Raw genomic sequence first — 15,749 nt, 5'->3', positions numbered from 1 at the left:
GACTGATGAGCACAAGTCAAGGTAGACACCAGAAACGTTTCACTTAATACAAGGAAGGTCTGGTTACTTGGCAGCCCATCAAGGAAGATAAGAACATCAGCTGCAGAGTGGCGTTGTGACTCCCAGGGGAGGGGGGCTGGAAAGTAGGGCCGGATCAGAATGAGAATGGCTTCAGAAGCTAAACCAAAGGCATTTCAAGTTTTCTTCTAGAAGTAGGAGCTAATCAAAGGAGCCTGTTGAGCAGAATGGCAGGGGCTGACACCTCCAGGAAGGCCGTGTGAGGGGAGGGAAGGGGGACCCAGAGTCAGAGATGCACCCCATGTTCACATCCCCCACACTTGATCTAGGGTAGCTTGATGACCCTGAGAAGGCTGCACACTGAGACTCGGGGAGTGCTCCCCAGGCTGAGGAGAGCCTAGGCCTTAGGGGAGATCTAAGCATTTCAGTGGCAGCTGAAAGGGGCTTTTTCATGTATCAAGCTTGGGGATTGAATGGAAAGGGAGGCCAAGGAGCTTCTCAGGACAGTCTTGATTAAAGTAGCATGGACAGCAGCGTCACTTGAAGAGTAGAGTCTGGGAGGGACGGAGCAGTGTGGGGGCTTGGGATTGCAGGGCAGGCTTGACTTCAGATGGAGAGGGAGGGCCCCAATATTTTGCTCACCGCCTGGCTCTCCCCCTGCCTCCTCGCTCCTTAGCTTTTCCAGAAGTTGGCCAAGGCGTGAGGTGAAGTGAAACCACAGGCAGGGCTCAGAGTCATCTGCATCCCCTAGGTGAGGCTGGGCCACTGGTTCCCAACCCTCTTTGTGACTCTTCTTTCTCTGCTTTCTCCCCTCCAGGAGGGCTCTCGGCGCGCTGCTCAGCTGCTGAGCAGGATGCAGTCCTTTCGGGAGCAGAGTAGTTACCACGGAAACCAGCAGAGCTACCCCCAAGAGGTGCACACTTCGTCCCGGCTAGAAGAGTTCAGCCCCCGGCAGCAGGCCCAGATGTTCCAGAACTTTGCAGGAGGCGGAGGGGGGGGTGGCGGCGGCGGCAGCAGCGGCAGTGGGGGCGGACGGCGTGGAGCAGCAGCCGCCATGGCCAGCGAGGGCTCCGGCCATCAGAGCTACCAGGGCTTCCGGAAGGACGCTGGGGAGTTTTACTATATGGCCTCCAACAAAGACCCTGTGACCCCCGGGCCCCAGCAGCCCCCCCAGCGCAGGCCTTCTGGGCCCGTGCAGAGCTATGGGCCCCCACAAGGCAGCAGCTTCGGAAGCCAGTATGGGGGCGAGGGGCATGCGGGCCAGTTCCCGGCCCAGCACACGGCCCTAGGCGGGGTGTCTCATTATCAGCAGGACTACAGCGGCCCCTTCTCGCCGGGGAGTGCCCAGTACCAGCAGCAGGCCTCCAACCAGCAGCAGCAGCAGCAGCAGCAGCAAGTGCAGCAGCTGAGGCAGCAGCTCTACCAGGCTCATCAGCCTCTGCCCCAGGCCTCAGGCCAGCCAGCCTCTGGCTCTTCCCATCTCCAGTCTATGCAGCGGCCTGCCACCCTGCCCTCCTCTGGTGCTGGCTACCAGCTCCGGGTGGGTCAGTTTGGCCAACACTACCAGGCCTCGGCAGCCGCTTCCTCCTCCTCCTTCCCCTCCCCTCAGCGCTTTGGCCAATCTGGACAGAACTACGACAGTGGCTACAGCGTGAATGCTGGCTCCCAGTATGAAGGGCATGCTGTGGGTTCTGGGGCCCAGGCTTATGGGACGCAGTCAAACTATAATTACCAGACCCCCTCAATGAAAAACTTTGAGCAGTCAAAGCTCCCCCAAGGAGGCCAGCAGCAGCACCCTCCCCCCCAGCACGCCATGCCCTACGGAAACACTGCCCCCAAACTCTCCATGCAGGGTCAGGTGGCCCAGTACAACCAGCCCGAAGTCCCGGTGAGGTCTCCCATGCAGTTCCACCAGAACTTCAGCCCCATCTCCAACCCGTCCCCTGCTGCTTCTGTGGTCCAGTCTCCAAGCTGCAGTTCCACCCCATCTCCCCTCATGCAGAGTGGAGAGAACCTGCAGTGCGGACAGGCCAACATGGCCATGGGCTCCAGGAACCGAATCCTGCAGATGATGCCCCAGCTAAGCCCCACCCCTTCCATGATGCCCAGTCCAAACTCTCACACTGCGGGCTTCAAAGGCTTTGGAGTAGAGGGGATGCCCGAGAAGCGGCTCACAGACCCTGGACTGAGCAGCCTGAGCGCCTTGAGCACCCAGGTGGCCAATCTGCCCAACACGGTTCAGCACATGCTGCTCTCTGATGCCCTGGCCCCCCAGAAGAAGAACTCCAAGAGGTCATCGTCCTCTTCCAAGAAGGCCGACAGCTGTACCAACTCGGAGGGTTCTTCTCAGCCAGAAGAGCAGCTGAAGTCTCCGCTGGCCGAGTCGCTGGATGGCGGCTGCTCCAGTAGTTCAGAGGATCCGGGGGAGAGGGTGAGGCAGCTGAGTGGCCAGAGCACGAGCTCAGACACAACCTACAAGGGTGGCCCCACAGAAAAGGCTGACCCTTCCCCACCGCAGAGCTCCCAGAACGATCCCCCCAAACTCAGCACCAGCCCCACAGTGAGGGATGACACCACTTCACCAGAAGAGAAAGAAGCTTTGTTATCAGCGGACACCAACCCAAAAGTCAATGAGAAGGCAATCGGGGTCATTGTCTCCCGAGAAGCTATGTCGGGTAGAGGAGAAAAGACGGGTCAGGAAAAAGGCTCCCAGGAGGAAGAGCCTGCTGTCACCCAAGTGACGCCCAGTACCAGTGGGGCCAAGGACGCTGCCCATGGAACACTGCCCCAACCTGAGCCCCAAGGAGGGAGCAAAAGCACCAAGAGTGGAGATAGCGGTGCCAACCACAATGGAGAAGGGAATAGCCAGACTGGCCATGCTCTTGGCTCGGGATTCACCAATAGGACGGAACCCAGCAAGTCCCCTGGAAGCCTGCGGTATAGTTACAAAGACAGCTTGGGGTCTTCCATGCAGAGAAATGCTGGGGGGTTTCCTCAGTATCCTTCAGGACAAGACAAAGGGGATTTCCCAGGCCATGGCGAACGAAAGGGTCGAAACGAGAAATTTCCCAGCCTCCTGCAAGAAGTCCTTCAGGGTTACCACCACCACCCTGATAGGAGGTATTCCAGGAACTCCCAGGACCATCAGGGAATGGCAGGAGGCCTTGAAGGAGCCATGAGGCCCAATGTCCTCATCAGCCAGACAAATGAACTAGCCAGCCGGGGTCTCCTGAATAAAAGCCTTGGGTCTCTCCTCGAAAATCCTCACTGGGGCCCCTGGGAGAGGAAGTCCAGCAGCTCTGCCCCGGATATGAAGCAAATCAATCTGGCTGACTATCCCATCCCCAGAAAGTTTGAAATGGAATCCCAGGCATCAGCCCATGAGCCCGGGGGAGGCCTTTCAGAGCGGAGGTCTGTGATCTGCGACATCTCACCATTGAGGCAGCTGGTCCGCGACCCAGGGGCTCACACCTTGGGGCACATGGGTGCCGATGCCAGGATGGGGAGAAACGAACGACTCAATCCAAGTTTAAGCCAATCGGTCATTCTTCCAGGTGGCTTGGTGTCCATGGAAACCAAGCTGAAATCCCAGAGCGGGCAGATAAAAGAGGAAGATTTTGAACAGTCCAAATCCCAAGCTGGCCTCAACAGCAAGAAATCCAGTGACCATTGCCACCCCGCAGGCATCAAGCATGAATCCTACCGCGGTAATGCTAGTCCAGGAGCCGCAACCCACGACTCTCTCTCAGAGTATGGCTCCCCACAGGACAGCAGGCCCACCCAGATGAGACGAGTGCCTGGCAGAATGGGAGGCCGGGAAGGCATGAGGGGCCGGTCACCTTCTCAGTATCACGACCTGGCCGAGAAACTGAAGATGTCTCCCGGTCGCAGTCGGGGGCCTGGGGGAGATCCTCATCACATGAACCCTCACATGGCATTTGAGCGGGCCAACAGGAGCTCTCTGCATGCTCCCTTCTCTCCGAACTCTGAGAGTCTGTCTTCTACCTATCACCCCAATACGCGACCTCATGCTTACGGAGACCCCAACCCAGGCTTGAACTCCCAGCTCCATTATAAAAGGCAGCTGTATCAGCAACAGGAGGACTACAAGGACTGGGGCAGCAGCTCCGCCCAGGGGGTGATCGCCGCGGCTCAGCACAGACCAGAGGGACCACGAAAGAGCCCCAGGCAGCAGCAGTTTCTCGACCGAGTAAGGAGCCCTTTGAAAAATGACAAGGACGGCATGATGTATGGCCCACCCCCCTCTTACCACGATCCTGGGAGTCAGGAATCTGGCCGATGCCTCATGGCAAATGACGGCATTCCTTCTAACAAGGGCATTGATCTGAAGCATGGCACCCAGAAACTACAGCAGGAATCCTGTTGGGACCTCTCCCGGCAGACCTCTCCAGCCAAGAGCAGTGGCCCCCCGGGAATGGCCAACCAGAAAAGGTATGGTCCTCCCCATGAGACAGATGGGCATGGGCTAACCGAGTCTGCACAGTCATCCAAACCTGGCAATGTGATGCTGAGACTCCCAGGTCAAGAGGATCAGTCACCCCAAAACCCTTTAATTATGCGGAGGCGAGTTCGCTCCTTCATTTCTCCCATCCCCAGTAAAAGGCAGTCCCAGGATGTGAAGAACAGCAGCACCGATGAGAAAGGGCGCCTGCTTTCTCCATCAAAGGAGGGACCCGATAGAGCATTCAATTCCTATACCCATGTGTCTCATAACCAGGATGTTAAATCTCTCCCCAAAAGAGAGTCCTCCAAGGATCTTCCGAGTCCTGACAACAGAAGCTGCCCTGCCGTCAGCCTCACGAGCCCAACCAAGACCAAAATCCTTCCACCCCGAAAGGGCCGGGGGCTGAAACTGGAAGCTATTGTTCAGAAGATCACCTCCCCCAACATCAGGAGGAGTGCCCCCTCCAGCAGTGCCGAGACCGGGGGAGATGCGGTCACCCTCGATGACATCTTGGCCTTGAAGAGTGGCCCGCCAGAGGGTGGGAGTGCCGCCAGCCATGAAGCTGAAGCAGAGAAGAGAAAAGGAGAGGTGGCGGTGTCTGAGCTGGGTGGTGCAGGGAACCAGGACTTGAACAGTGAAGCCCCTCTCCCTCGCTCCTCCGAAGACTGGCGTAGTAGCGGGGAGGACAAAGTGAAAAAGGAGACCCTTCCAGAACCTGGAGCTCCTGGGAAAGATGCCCCCGGGGCCATGGCCCCCCCAGCCTCCCAGAAGCCCGTGGGTGGCCAAGGAAGACCAGATGGGGCCCTGGCAGGAAGTGGGCCTTTAGGTTTCCCTGACTCCCAAAGTGTCTCCCCCGCAGGCATCTCAACTCCTGAGCCAAATGCCAAGTCTGAAGAGAAAGAGGGAGAAACAGTAACGGTCTCACCCAAGCAGGAGTGCTTCCCCCCAAAAGGCTATTTCCCATCTGGAAAGAAAAAGGGGAGACCCATTGGAAGTGTGAATAAACAAAAGAAGCAGCAGCTTCCGCCCCCGCCCCCACCCCCAGCCCAGACCACAGAAGCTTCTGGGGATGGAGAGCCCAAGCCCAAAAAGCAGAGGCAGAGACGGGAGAGGAGGAAAGCTGGGGCTCAGCCCAGAAAACGGAAGACCAAGCAGGCCGTTCCTATCGTCGAGCCCCAGGAACCAGAGATTAAGTTAAAGTATGCCACCCAGCCACTGGATAAAACTGACGCCAAGAATAAGTCCTTTTTCCCTTACATTCACGTAGTGAACAAGTGTGAGATCGGGGCAGTTTGCACAATCATCAACGCTGAGGAAGAGGAGCAGAGCAAGCTGGTGAAAGGGCGGAAGGGCCAGCGGTCACTGACCCCACCTCCCAGCAGCACCGAGAGCAAGGTGCTCCCCTCCTCCTCCTTTGTTCTCCAGGGCCCCGTGGTGACCGAGTCCTCAGTCTTGGGGCACTTGGTCTGCTGCCTCTGTGGCAAGTGGGCCAGCTATCGGAATATGGGCGACCTCTTTGGTCCGTTTTACCCTCAAGATTATGCAGCCACTCTCCCCAAGAATCCACCTCCCAAGAGAGCCACAGAAATGCAGAACAAAGTGAAGGTACGGCACAAAAGTGCTTCCAACGGTTGTTCCAAGACAGACACAGAGGAGGAAGAGGAGGAGGAGGAGGAGGAGGAGCAGCAGCAGCAGCAGCCGCCACAGTCGCCACCACCGCTGCCTCCTCCACAGCCAAAGGAGCAAAAGGAGCAGCGAAGCCTGGCTGCCCACCCCAGGTTTAAGAGACGTCACCGCTCCGAGGACTGTAGCGGCGCCGCTCGCTCCCTTTCCCGGGGGATCCCTTGTAAAAAGGTTACCGCGGAGGGCGGTGGCAACAGTGGCGGCAGTGAAAAGACTCCTTCGGACTCAAAGCCCGCGGGGCCCACGTCAGAAGGCGCGGGCCCTGAGCTGGAGTTACACATTCCTGAGCTACCTCTAGACAGTAATGAACTTTGGGTCCACGAGGGCTGTGTTCTCTGGGCCAATGGCATCTACCTGGTCTGTGGCAGGCTCTACGGGCTGCAGGAAGCCTTGGAAATAGCCAGAGAAATGGTGAGTAGGAGGACCCCAGTAGGCTCCACTTCTTTTGCTGCCTTTTGTTTGGGTGCCCCTCTCTGACTTGGCCAGACGCTTCCTCCCCTCCTCCCCTGCCTGCTCTGTCAAGGGTGCTCCTTGCCTGTCCCCAACCCAAGCTTGCTTGGGAGAGGTGACGGGCAGCTAGCCCTCTTTCCGGTCTGTTGTCGCATCCTTGAGGAGTCTGGGGTTCAGGGAGGGTGCTGGCAGGCTCGGGTGGTAGTTTTTCTGAAGCCCTGAGTGGGAAAAGTAGCTTTGATTTGCTTCCCCGTCCTCACCAGGGCTCCCATCAGCTCGATGCAGAATCCAAGGCCCCAGCACCATCCTCACTGGGTAGGATGTCTCCCATGTGGCAGGGCTGTGGAATTGTGTTGTCTCCTCTTTGCCACAGTGGTCCTTGGAGGTTTGCCACCTTTCCTGTCACTCAGGTAGCCCTTGCCCTTTCTGCATACTTGGCCTTCGGCTGGAGGCTCCTCAGGCTCTCTTCAGCTGCCAGCACCTCCCCCACTTCGCCCTGGCCCAGGTCCCCTCGCATTGTGAGCTGTTGTTTCTGCAGCTCCAAAGGGAGGTCCTGGTTTTGTTTCTGAGTTCCTGGGGCCTGGCCCAGGCTTGGCACACAGTTGGTGCTTACTCAGTTGGTTTTTCATGGCTAGACTGTTGAGGTTCCAAGCTGGCATGTGGCTCTTCACTTCGTTGAAGCTGTTCCTTCAGTGGGGGGTTCCCTGTTCCTTGCCACAATGAATTCAGAGATCTGGCCTCTCCCCTCCCAGGAGGTGTTTGACAGACACACACACACACACACACACACACACAATCTCTCTCTCACACACACACGCAATCTCTCTCTCACACACACACGCAATCTCTCTCACACACACACAATCTCTCTCTCTCTCTCTCTCACACACACACACACACACCTCCTTCCTCCACCTTGAGGAAGTATCTACTTCTCTGACCCAACCACTCCTTCCTGGTGCCTCCCTTTTTGATGATTCCTCTGCACGCCTTTGGGGGCTTTGGGGGCCATAGGACCCTGGGTTGGCCTGCCTGCCACAGCCCCCTTCTCCTAGCCCACCATTGAGTCACTCCTCCCCAACTGGGAAGTGTGCCTGCACTTCAGTGGTCCTGGGATCAAGGCCCCTGGAGCCCAAGCAGACCCAAGCCTGTGCTGTGTGTCCTAGGCTTTAGACTGGTCACTGTGCAGATGGCTTCACTTCTCCTCCAGCTCCTTTGTGGGAAACACTGACCGGGGGGGGGGGGGGGGAGTCAGGCTCAGGCCTTCCCCAAACCTCTTGGACCAGCTGCTTGTCCCTCACCCCTTCTCCCCTCATCTGGACCTGCTCTGGTCTTTGTGGCACTCACGGTGTCGCTTTTTTTTTTTTTTTTTTTTTTTTTTGTCTAGAAAAATACCATTTTCACTGGGGAAGAAACTGAGGCATAGCACAGTTAAGCCTTAAGAGGGCTAGAGTTTCTTGGCTTCTCTGTGTTCTTTCATAATTGAGGAAATCTTAAATCTAGTCTGAGTGATTCCTCAGACAATTTCATTTATTTGTAGGAAAATTGGGGTGCAAAGGACAGTGAACTTGGGGCCAGGAAAGAGTTCAGTCTGGCAGTTTGCTTCCAGGTGCATGAACTGTCAGGCTGGGTTCCCCATCTGCAAAATGGGTGTCAGGAGACCTCTCCTTATCCTACTTCACTGAGTCGTTAGGCAGTTTAGACAAGGGCCACAAAGCCGACAAACACTGAAGCCTTTAGGATTGAGGTTCGGTGACCAAAGCTCCAGCCACCCCCACCCCTGAGGCCTAAGTGCCTGCCACCCCTGGCCTGTTCTTACTGACTAGATGGAGCTGATGAGGAAGGGAGTCTGCTTGGGCAGGTGCAGGCTAATGGACACCGACCCCGAGATGTTCAGGCCTCCCTGGGTTGATTGATGGTGGTGTTGCTGCTGCCCACCAGGTTCACTCCAAGGTCTCTTGGGATAGAGCTGGTCTCTGGGGCTGGGGGCGGGTCTGCTTCTCAACCGAATCACCCCAGAGCCTTCCAGATACTCTTCACAGTCTGACAGGAAAAGAATCCCTGTGCCTGTGGAGAGCAGGTGTCCCAAGCACCCCTCCACCTCAGTTCCCCCCAACTATTCTGCTGAAATAAGAAGTCACCAGACACTGGGTGCTCTTTGTTCTTGTGTAGAATGAGGAGGTTGGCCTGGGGGCCCAATCCCAGCAGTTTTCCTTCTCCTGCCTCCTCAGGGAAAGCTCCTTTGTCCTTTCCCTGCCAAACCTCACCTTGTTGGGGAGACACCATTTGTCAAGGTCACTTTGAATTGTGTTTTATCTTCCAAGGGATGAGCAGGCACCTCGAATTTATTTTCATCTTCTTAATGAACTTGTTCTCAATTCTATCATCCAGGATAGGGCCCCATCAATTCCATTAGAGATCTAGTTCTGCCTGAGTATTTATCAGGTGTCTTGACAAGCATGATGCTCCATAGAGTGCCGTGATGTCTGTTGGCCTAGCCAGGGAAAGGAGGGGCAGAGGGCCTCTCCAGACCACGCCCAACGAATGCCATGGAAGATAGGAGCCATCTAGGAGCCATGGAAGAGGCCTTGGTGGTGCATTCAGAATTGGGCCCAGGCCCTGCCTACTCTGCACTGGGGGCCTCTCCTTGGGGCACCTGAGGCCTTCCTCCCAAGGGCTGCTCTTGGGACTTGGAGGCATGAGATGGAGCCCAAGGAATTCACGGTTCCTTCAGCTCTCAGCCAGTTATCTTCATGGCCACCAGAGGGGCTCAGTTCCTCCCAGGGACCTGCAGGGCAGAAGTTGGGATCAGGGTGGGGGGCAAATACCCTTCAGACCCTCTTTTCCCTAGCCTGGACCTGTTTCCTTCTCTGTAAAATGAAAGCTCAGCCTCAGCAACCTGTAAGCCCTTCCACTTGCCAGGCCGTGGTCCCGTGAACCCTGTGACAAGGCAGCACAAAGATAGAGGGAAAATGAGGCTCAAAGAACATCACTCAGTTGGCACTTAGTACGTGATCACGGGATGCCCAACACTCTGCTAAGAACTAAGAAAAGCAAAGCCTGCCTTCAGAAAACTCTGATTCTCCTGAGCCAACCACAAGGCCTGGACAGTGTGGGTGGGTCTGCCCGCCCCAGGGTTTAACCACGTCACTCCCGTCACTTCCAGGAGCAAATGAAGAATGTCTTGCCAGGCTTCTTGGACCCCAACATGGCTCCGTGATGCCGACCTCCTGGCTATCTCCATCCCTTGGCTCTGGGAATATTTCCTGTGACGGGCACGTCTTTCCTGGCCCCCTTGGGGTCCTTCACATCTCCACTACAATTACATCTTTTGAAGGAAGGCTTTCCCCAAGTCCTCTTAATTCCAGTGCTGTCCTCTGTTGGAAATATTCTTTATCTTGTTCCTTGTTCATTGGTGTGCATTGGGTGGCTGTCTCCCTTGTTTAGACTGAGCTTCTGGAGGCCAGGGATATAGTCTTTTGCCTTTCTTTGTATCCCCAGCACTTATCCCATAGATGTCCTGCCATCTCCTGAGAAGAGAACCTGTGGGGATGGGAGGCAAGGGCCTCGAGGAGAGCTTTGTGGTCAGATGGAGAAGAGAGGTCAAGCAGAATGAGAATGGAGAATCGACTGAATTTGGCTACTAAGAGGCTGTTGATGGCTTTGGAGAGAGTAGTTCCAGGGACAAGGCTGAGAGCCAAGCTTCTGAGGCTTTAGGATCTGGCAAGAGAAGATCGAGAGGTCAGAGTTGACTCCATGCTGCTTGGTGGCACTGCCCCACAAGGCAAGAATGACCCTCCCTTGTATATAAGGGCAGGCAGCCTAATAACCCATCTGCTGGGGTCTGATTCCCTTCCAAATCTCTGCCCTTTCCATGACCTTTGGGATTCCTTTTCTGGATTAGTGTCATAATATTCTTGTCTCCACTATTTTGTCTCTTCTGGCCCTTCCTTTTCCAGGGCCCTGAAACCCCCACCCCCTGCTTTCTGTAAGCCTCACCCCGGCAATGGGTATGTGGCCACCTCAGGCTCTCAGAATCCCTGACCTAGAGCATTGTGAGAGTTCAAAGCCAGAGCTCAGGAATGGGTTGAGTATGGTTTTGGAATATTTTGGTTATTGTATGTTTTTGGTCCTTGTTTCCCTAGCTCATAAGTGATGTCCCTGCTGTATTGTCTGTACTACGATGGGAGGAGAGGCAGAGTGGGCTCCTGCCAACATCTCAGCCCTGCAACCTGGCCAAGTCCTGTCATCTCTGGGGCTCTGTTTCTTCAGGTAGCAATGGGCTGGGGAGATTCTATGTCCTGAGCCCCTTTTTAAGTATCTCTCAGAGATATGCTTTAAAGAAGTAAGATAAATAATATAGAATTGCACAGAAAAGCAATTGTGTTGAAATAGTTATTGAGATTTTGGGGGGGTCATTGGATTTTTTTTTTAAGTTCAGGGAGACCAAGTTAAGGCTCCTTCCTGATTTAGATAATCTCTAAGCCCCTCCCAGCTGCCCATCCTCTGGGGATTTTGTCCCCTTTCCCTGCCAGGCCCTGATCATTTTCCGTTAGTTTGAATGCTCCAGGGCCAAGAGATGGAAGGAGAAGGGAGAATGCAAATGCATCTGGATCAAATCTGATTTTCCTGACTTTGCCAGACATCACACTAAGCAGCTAGTGTGTTTTCTGAGCTGCCCAGGCCACAAGAATTGGAGAAGGAACCTGATGTAGGAGGACGCCCTTGCTGCTCTCAGCTTTCAGAGCCCTGGCCTGGAGAGAAGGGGGTGGGAGTCAGCAGCAGGCTCTGGAAACCAAAGAAAACAAAACCCAAAGCCCTATTCCTTGCTTTGAAAAGAGACCGGGGGGGGGGGGGGGAGCAGGAGGATTGTTTCAGAGTCCAAATCCATTTAATTTTCCACCCTCATGATGCCAAACAAGGCCCTGCTGTAGACAGGGCCCCCGCCCTCATGGAGCTCAGGTCAGAGCAGAGAAGAGGGGCGTTCATCTGCCATCTCACATCAGGCATCTGCTTCCATCTGGCAGACAGGCAATGCAAGACCCTGGCTCTGAGGCAAGCTGGAAGGGCCCAGCGCCGAAACTGAAGAGCCTGAAACAGGGAAATGATTTCATCTTTTGCTTTGGGCTTGATTTTCTCTTATAGCTTCACTTAGTCCTTCAAGAAACTTGAGACAGGAAAGCTCGTTTTCTCCTATAGAATGGAAAAGGGAGAATTTTAGGGAGAGTGTCCCTGAGTGGAAGAGGAGTTAAGATTGGGATCAGGAAAAGGTCCTATTAAGGTACGAGCACTTCTGCAAACAGAGGGGAAAAGAACTAGAGAGAGAGGCTTAACAGCACAGGAAAGGCTGAGAGGATCTCTAAAGGCAAAAGGGATTCGTTGGAGCAAGCCAGGAGGGCCAGGACAGTCAGAGTCAGAAGTGCGCTTGATAGGCATCGAGGCCAATGAGGCCTGGGCCTTCTGGGGCCTTAATGGGAAGGTTTGATTAGAGGGGGACCAAGAAGAATTCTCAGTTTTATTTTTGGTGTTTTGCTTTCCTCCTTACTATACTGATGTTATTTGAAAGTTGTAGTATATGACGTAAGATGATCATCTAAGCAAAATTTTTTAAACCAAAATTCTTTCTAGTTTTCCCAATAATTTTTTTATAATTTTTGGCAAGGCAGTGGGGTTAAGTGACTTGCCCAAGGTCTCACAGCTAGTATCGAGTGAGTCCAGAATTGAACTCAGGTCCTCCTGACTCCAGGACCAGTGCTTTATTCACTGAACCATCCAGCTCCCCCCACACCCCGTAGTTCTTACTGAATGAGTAATCCCTTTCCCTATTCAATTTGTTTTGGGGTTTATTTAAAACTAGCCTTTTTTGCATTTATTTCTAGATCTTTTTTGGGGGGGGTCTTAGAGTGCCAATTTTAAAAAAAATCTGTATTGTATAGTTATGCTAATTACCCATTTATGGCCTAGTTTCAGTTCTAGTAGCATCACTCTCCCCCTCACCCCAACCTACCGCCTTGTCTCCTAGCTTTCCTCCTTTTTTCCATCACATCCCTTGTTCTTGATTTTTCATTCCTTTGATTCAATTTTATTATTTTGTCTGCCATTATAAGGGTCTAACATTGATCTGTAGACTATTTTTGGAAGTATTCTTGTGTTTACTGTATTTATCTGGCCCAGGCATGAACATGGAGAGCTCTTCAGTCATTGAGGTATTTTAGAAAGCATTATTTTATAGCTGTATTTGTGCAGGTGTGGTGTGTTTTATAAGTTAAATCTCAGATAGTTAAGGCAATTTGTGCTGATTCTGCATGTAATTTTTCTTCCCAGCTCTTCCTCCTGGGTTTTATTAGTATTACACAGAAAGGCTACTGGGCCTTAACAGATTTATTTACTAACCTATTATTTTACAGAAGCTATTAATTATTTTGATAAATATTATCCTTGATTCTCTGGGGTTCTCTAAGTAAACCATCATATCAACTACAACTAGAGATAATTCTGTCTCTTTGCTTGTGCTTATTCTCTCAGTTTATTCTTCTTCCTTGGTTAGTGCTGGAACCTGTGACACTATGAACGAACAGCAGAGGCAACAAGCCTCCTTGCTTTTACCCATCTCTTACTGGGAAGGCTTCTACTGTCTGTTGTTCTTGATGGTGCTGGCTGTTAGGAGGTGGATGTTTTTGTCTTATTGAGCTAAAACCCTTTTACTAGAATGATTTGAGCATTTAAGAGAGTGTTGTGCTTGGCCAAAGATCTTTTCTACACCATTGACATTGTTGCATGATTTTTATTTTTGGTTATTAGTGTGGTGTAATTTTCCTAAGGTTAAATTATTCTTGTTTCTCATAGTGGTCATAGGGAATTTGGTCTGTTTTATCTTTCTGCAGCAGCAATGATGTTTTATGAATCAGTAATCAATAAAGTTATCAAGTGTTTGCATTGGACCAGGCACTGTGCTAAGAGAGTATTTTCAAGTGGGCATTGTGCTTTGTAGAGCTTAATTATCTCATGCCAGGCCTGGCAGGTAGCTACTACAAGTATTCTCTCCATTTTATAGAGGAAAGGTTGGGGCAGAGAAAGGTGAGCAGATTGCCCTGAGATCAACCCAATTTGAAGGCAGATGGGAGGGATGAGAGCGGAACCCTCCTCCCTGCTTAGGAAATCCTTGTCCATCCCTGTGTACTCTCTTCAGTAGTAGAAGCTTCCATCCATCTACATCTTTTCTCCCTAGTCCTTTTCCACAAATCAGGGACCTGATTTCCAGAAATTGCCATTTCTTTGTGTTTCCTATGTAAACCAAGTTAATATTTTCTTTCTCTTAGAGTGAATGTTCTTGTTCAGGTTGCCCATGCAGCCAGCATCCAACCATCCAGCACACTGGCTGCCCTGGCTGGATGCTGCCTGTGAATCAGGGAAGGATCACAGACAGGTGGCAAGGTGATCAGCCGAGCCGCCCATCCCGGAGTGCCAATGCTACCCTAGACAGATTGAACTGTTAAACAAAATAAATAAAAAACACAGTATCAAGAATGTGGATTTGTGGGTTTCTAGGTCAGTATGTGACTACAGGGATCTGTTTCTTATTTGAATTGCTATTAGTGAGAGCCCTCAATTGAAAACTTTTTCATATCAGTATTTCATCATAATCAAAAGGCTTCTGATATTTTTTCCACCTTATCAACCTGGAAAGGACCTAAATTCCCTTCCCTACCATGAAGCTTACTAGCTGTGTGATTGGGAACAAATCTCTTCATCCATCCTCAGTCTTAGTGTTGTCAGGAGTAAAAAAGACTGCCTGACAAGAAACAAAATAGAATATGAATATGAGGTGCTGCTCTATTGACTAAGGGGAGAGAGTTCACTAGAGCTAAACAGTGTCCACTGGTAGCATCATTTCAGAGTGGGTTTTGAGCCTGTTTTACCAAGCGAGGAACTCTAAAGCACTTGCAAACAGTTGTGTACTATAGAAAATGTCTGCTGTCGTTAGTAACAACTCACTGAAGTGCTTCAAGGATTTGTGATTTCATCGATGTGTAAGTTCCCCTTGCTATTCCACAGATCATTACTTGAACCCCCTTCGAGGGTCAGAGACTCTCTGAACCCGAGTCATACACTGGACCTTGGACAGCAGCCCCACAGCCTGGTCTAGGTCAGCTACCAAAAGGAATGCTAAGCAATAAATATTGTATTCCTTCTTCTTTAACACTGTTTTATAGCCTGCTGTAGAGAAGAGTTTAAATGTTATTGATGGGGGATGGTTAGGTGGCGTAGTGGATAAAGCACCGGCCCTGGAGTCAGGAGTACCTGGGTTCAAATCCTGCCTCAGACACTTAATAATTACCTAGCTGTGTGGCCTTGGGCAAGCCACTTAACCCCATTTGCCTTGTAAAAACCTAAAAAAAAAAAATACTTGTACTGATGCTGGGGAAACAAATACTATAAATGAAACAGTTCCATTTTGGGGCAGCTAGGTGATGCAGTGGATAAAGCACCGGTCCTGGAGTCAGGAGTACCTGGGTTGAAATCCGGTCTCAGACACTTAATAATTACCTAGCTGTGTGGCCTTGGGCAAGCCACTTAACCCCATTTGCCTTGCAAAAACCTAAAAAAAAAATGTTATTGATAATTCTGCTCTCCCCCCCTTCCTAAAAAACTGTTCCCTTAAGGAACTTTTAAAAGAGAAGGAAAGGGGAGGGAAAGTTCCACACAATTTCCACTCAACCCTGAGGACAGTTCCTAGGGGCTTTCTAAGTTAACCATAGCCACCCCCATAGCTCAGGGGCTTCAGAGTGGGAAGAGACTTTAGAAATTATTAAGAGGGGTGTGTGTGTGTGTGTGGAAATGGGAGATGCCCCAGCTCAAAGAAAAATCTTTAATTTAGGGAATGACAACAGAATATTTTGGCTGCTTTTGCCTAAATGCCATGACTTAGTTGTGCTGTTTTGACAGCACTCAGCCATCGAGTCATGGTCTGATGGAAGAAAGGACCTCATAAAGCTGTGTAGACCACAGGATTGACAGAAACAAGCTTCTGGCTCAGCTGGAGAGTGTAGAAACCCAACTTGAAACCTGTGGCCACATTTGATGTCTCAGGGCCCATGGCTCCCTGTTTGAAGGTGTTTTCTTGCTTGCATGC

The 15,749-nt window shown here is 52.0% G+C and overlaps 1 protein-coding gene across 6 annotated transcripts in view; it reads left to right on the top strand.

Annotated features, from left to right (window-relative positions):
- The window catches only part of TCF20 (transcription factor 20), an 80,678-nt gene that overhangs the window by 38,961 nt on the left and 25,968 nt on the right, over positions 1-15,749 (top strand). For 4 of the 6 annotated variants that reach the window (XM_074227077.1, XM_074227072.1, XM_074227076.1 and 1 more), the window contains exons 2-3: positions 836-6,577; positions 10,762-10,888. In XM_074227077.1, coding sequence (XP_074083178.1) covers positions 872-6,577; positions 10,762-10,888 — 5,833 coding nt within the window. In that variant the 5' untranslated portion in view covers positions 836-871. The remainder of the gene's footprint in view (positions 1-835; positions 6,578-10,761; positions 10,889-15,749) is intronic. The other 2 variants (XM_074227075.1, XM_074227074.1) reach the window with 1 other exon arrangement.

This window comes from Macrotis lagotis, chromosome 2 (assembly GCF_037893015.1).
Source record: "Macrotis lagotis isolate mMagLag1 chromosome 2, bilby.v1.9.chrom.fasta, whole genome shotgun sequence".
NCBI lineage: Eukaryota > Metazoa > Chordata > Mammalia > Peramelemorphia > Peramelidae > Macrotis > Macrotis lagotis.
This window is presented reverse-complemented; position numbering and strand designations above follow the sequence as displayed.